The sequence below is a fragment of the Arachis ipaensis genome, chromosome B03 (assembly GCF_000816755.2).
Source record: "Arachis ipaensis cultivar K30076 chromosome B03, Araip1.1, whole genome shotgun sequence".
Taxonomy (NCBI): Eukaryota; Viridiplantae; Streptophyta; class Magnoliopsida; order Fabales; family Fabaceae; genus Arachis; species Arachis ipaensis.
In genome coordinates, this window is record NC_029787.2 from 24,350,967 (window position 1) to 24,355,582 (window position 4,616).

At 32.4% G+C, this 4,616-nt stretch overlaps 1 protein-coding gene across 2 annotated transcripts; it reads right to left on the minus strand.

Moving 5' to 3' along the window:
• LOC107630021 (glucose-fructose oxidoreductase domain-containing protein 2) lies at window positions 1,061-4,533 on the minus strand. Of its 2 annotated transcripts, none has more exons than XM_021118476.1 (10): window positions 4,123-4,533; window positions 4,008-4,025; window positions 3,807-3,922; window positions 3,614-3,727; window positions 3,251-3,301; window positions 2,687-2,775; window positions 2,330-2,390; window positions 2,122-2,196; window positions 1,641-1,751; window positions 1,061-1,474 (listed from the first exon to the last, which is right to left on the minus strand). In XM_021118476.1, the coding sequence occupies exons 1-10, from the start codon at window positions 4,424-4,426 to the stop codon at window positions 1,424-1,426; spliced, it is 990 nt and encodes a 329-aa protein (XP_020974135.1). In that variant the 5' UTR covers window positions 4,427-4,533; the 3' UTR covers window positions 1,061-1,423. The 2 variants fall into 2 exon arrangements, with proteins under 2 accessions (XP_020974135.1, XP_016188501.1); XM_016333015.2 differs by having other exon boundaries at window positions 1,061-1,434; window positions 4,123-4,531.

Consider the following 4,616-nt stretch of genomic DNA (forward strand, 5'->3'; position numbering starts at 1 on the left):
ATTCGGTATAAAAAGAACTTCATCTAAATTTAACAAATTAATTATTCATCTTCTAATGTTGTATACTAACTAATGGTTTTCTAGTTAATTAAATCCAACGACACATTTTCTAACTACTTAGATTAAATTATGCTAACATGCCAAATGATTATTTAAATCATGTTAATCTAATGTGTTATTATTCTAACACATTATTTAACTAATTAAGTTAAAATATCCTAACATATTAACTAAAATTAAATAAATCAATATAAACCAACTAATTAATTACTTAACATAAAAGAAAGACAAAACAACTTTAAAATCTAATGCCTCTACTACATGCCACCTTGCGAAACATATATGCTTTCAGTACTAAACTAAAAGTGTAACCAAAATTTCCAAAATTTTAAAAAGTTATCAAATTGATTCTTGATCTCGGTTGCCCCCTTTATATACCATGTGATGTACATATTTCGGATACTGAATTTTCAATTTCATTATCAGTATATTCCGGGTACTGTCCACCCAATTTGTGTATTTGTATCATATTTGGTAACTATATATTTGGGATACTTGTTTTTTGTACTTTGAGTTTCAGTACCTGGAATGTAACACATTATATATCGATAAACTTCTATAATTTATACATTTTTGTAAATATTATATTTTATTAATTTAAATAAAAAATTCTATATGAAAAGATTCTAGTATATAAAATTCTATTCTTGATTCATTAACCATTAACAAGAGACAAACTTACAAGTTGTTGGATGAAACTAATTCATCAGCTAACTTTTGATCGGCTAATACTCTTTTACAATATTCTTTCCATCCCGATAAAAAAAAGTTACAAGTGGAATGTGAATATATTATTTAATTATTCTGCGGTTGTCACTTGGCAATGGCAGGCGAGGGGCAACACGTACTAAACTAAAAGCATAGCATCAAGCCGTGGCTTCTCAAGTGATAATAAACAATTCGCTTTATTAATTTATTGGTTCTACAGCTGCTCTTCTTTTTCCTTAAATAAAATAACTGAAATCAAATACCAGAATAAGAAATACTTAGACTGAAGATATTAAAAGTTAAAGATGCATGATCATATATATCTGCTGTGATCGGAATCCGGAAATAATAGTTTCTTCATCAGCAATTATTTCAATAAATGAATACAAAGTCATCCAATCTAATTGTTCTTTACACACAGGAATTATTCATACACATCAACTGCTTTTACAAGCACTATGTTCATGATCAATATAAAATAATTCACTGATATTGAATTATGTAGGCAACGAAGCTATTTCCATGGGTTTCTTAACTTCAAAACCTTTTAACATGAACTAGTTCACCCTTCCTTGCTCCGGATTCAAGCATTGCCTCTAAAACAGCAACATCTCTTGCACCTTCAATGTAAGAGAGGCGGGGCTCAGCCACTAACTCACTCCCCTTCTGCAAATGACAAGTAAATTAGATCAGTGGACACAGCTCCCTGCATGGATTGAATCCCATTTCTTGTTCAAATATGGATGTTAAGTTGTCCGAATATATCGGGACATAATTGTCGAATAGAAGGAAATATGATGAATATAGATAAATGAGAGGAGGAATTTGTAATCGAGAAGGTGGAAACATCTCTAAGAAGCTCAATCAATTACCTTAAGAGTGCTTTCAGATACATCACTAATAAAAGCTTTTAATTCTTCAGTTACTCCACTGAATGGGAAAAAGGAGCTTTTACTTTGTCCATCAACACCATATAATGAAACCTATAATAGCATCAAAATTAATTAAGATACCTGAGTGCTTTGATTAAAATTAGGAGTAAACTATCATTTCATCCATAAAAATTCAGAATGTTGATAAACCTACCCATAAATAAAGAAAAACTAATTTTGTATACATGAAAGACAAAAAACTGCCATTTCTATCATGAAAGTTCGGAATAGTGACAAATCTACACATGAATAAAATTAACGTTTGGATACTTTTATCACATAAAAACCATTTTTCATGGGTACAAAATTATTTTAGTTAATTCATGGTTAATATTGTCAGTGTTTTAAAGTTTATGTTACAATACTAAATAAGAAATTCATTATACATCAAAACCTGTGACTAGGTTGTTATAGTATGTACCAGGTAGCCATGTTGTCCTTGAAATCCACGCTCAATTTGCAATGTCCCGTTCATGCCAACAACTCGCCACAAGATCTTTAATGTGTTAAACACCACGAGTCAGACTTACAAGATTAAAACCATGACTAATGAAGATATGCATACTACTAACTCGCGTTCATTGCACTTGAGCATATTAATATAACATGAATTATCATTTACCACATGCCTTGGGTGTTCTCGAGGAGACAACCATTACAAATACTCCTGAACAACCATTCTCCAAATGGCTAAAGAAAAAACATTCCCAATGTTAGAATTTTATGATAATTACTGAATAGTAAACTTGATATTCAGATGTTGTTCATGTGTGAATGTACAATGAAGAGTGCCTATTTAAAGACTAAGGATACAATCTAATCATAACGTTGAAATCAATATAATATCAAACTAAATAAACATAAAATCAATTCAGGATATACATAGATACTATATTAATTAATATACTAAATACATTCTAGTACCCAAAATTAATATTAGATATCCAGTCAAGTTTTGAAAAGTTAAATTCATAAAAGAGGCTTACAAGACAGATGATATATTATCTGGGGGAGGTAAAGACGAATCCACATGAGATGTCATAGCCGAAACTGAAACCACTTCACACCCAACAACCTGTCAAAATAGCCAATAAAAGACACAGAATACAAGTTTTATTTCCCCAGAAAGTGATAATATATAAATCAAGTCTAACAGCTTGACCTTTTCAGGATTCCTGTTAGAGAAGTAAATCTGTGTGAGGTATACAACAATTGTTCTTCTATATTTTTCTAGTTAGAAAGCACATTTCATCAACTTTTAGAATCAAAAGCCATCTTTCTGAAATAAATAGTGGAAGTGTGAAAATAGAAGCAATTCAATCTATAATTTTCACATAAAATTTCAATTAAACAAGGTACTTCTTTTCAATACTCAGGTGCTTTTGTATAGAAGCATTGAATGTTAAAAAACAGAGTACTGGTAAAGACTGGTTCATAATTTGAAAATTAGATGCAAAAAAAGATCTAGTTGACTAGATTAGTAACTAACTAATAAGGAGCTCATGAAAAAGAGGACATGAAATCTGTGAAATATAAATCTCGAAGATTACCATTCTTAACCCAGCAATGAAATGCACACCCATATCAAGAATGAAACCTCCCTGTCAGAAAGAATAAAAAGATGACTGCATATATGGAAGTTTAGTAGGATAAAAGAGGAGCAAACTGTTGTGTTGATAGCATGAAGTTATTTCAAATCACCAAAGTTTACACTATCCATTTGCATTTCATATGTGAGAACAGAATCTCAACCATATCGCTACTATACTGGTTTAATTTCAAGATATCATATAATCTTCAGTTCCTTTATTTCTTGCCAAGTAACAGAGCTTATTGAAGTGATTCAAGGCATCAGAGTTATGTGACAAACGACGAAATCCCGAATTTAAGCAACTTAATCACAAAGCACATACAGTGAAACCGCGCCTCCAAGAGCTTGAAAAGTAGGGGTTTGAACTGTTCATCGATCCTTCAATAATAACTTGAACACTCATCATTGTCCCAATTTCAGCAACTAGTTTCTTGCACTGCCAAAAAATTCACGTAACTGGAAAGCTAGATTCAGAATTTAAGATGAGAAGCATTGAAGAATCAAGAAGCAAATACCTCCACTAAGGCAGGCTCAAATCGATAATTTTCAGCCACAGACCAAATTACTTGTCGAGGAGCATCAGCAGAAATTGATTTGTAGTTATGCAATGCAGTTTCCAAATCTTTTACACCTGCATTTCCCAAAATGCCATCATTACATGCTATGGAAGTTAAGTGATGGATGTTATACAAAAAGTAGAGGAAAATGCTACTTACTAGCTGCTGCTGGTTTCTCTTCATATCCACCAAATTGGGCATCACATAAAATAAGTTGATTAGTTCAAAAGAATAAAGTAGAGGTTATTACAACTTACAAGTAGAGTCGAATTACCTTGAAGAACATGTTTACCAGCCTTGAGCATCTTGAGTGAAATATCAACCTGATTTTGTCCAGCCAAAACAACAGCAACAGCGGTGATGGATGAATCACGGATAATATCATCAAGGCCTTCATCTCCCCACTTACATTGAACGCCGGAGAAGTTCTTATCGGCTATTTCAACGGCAGCTCTTGCGGATTCCTGCGTGCGGCTCCAAATGGCTTTCAGATGGAAGAGATCCGAGATCTCTGACAGTCTAGGAAGGTACTGAGTCCTCACGAAGATACCAGCTCCGATAATTGCAATCGTCGCCATTGCTATTTTCAAATGAGAGAGAGAGAGAGAGAGAGAGAGGCTCTTTAATTTGTGAAATTGAAAAACCACTTAGGAGGGGACAGAAAACGTCCATAACCTGAGACACGTTTATTTTACAAGTCTACTGTTAGAAGTTATAAAAATTAAAACTAGTAATAAATCCGAAAATTTGAGAATTAAAAAAAAAAAA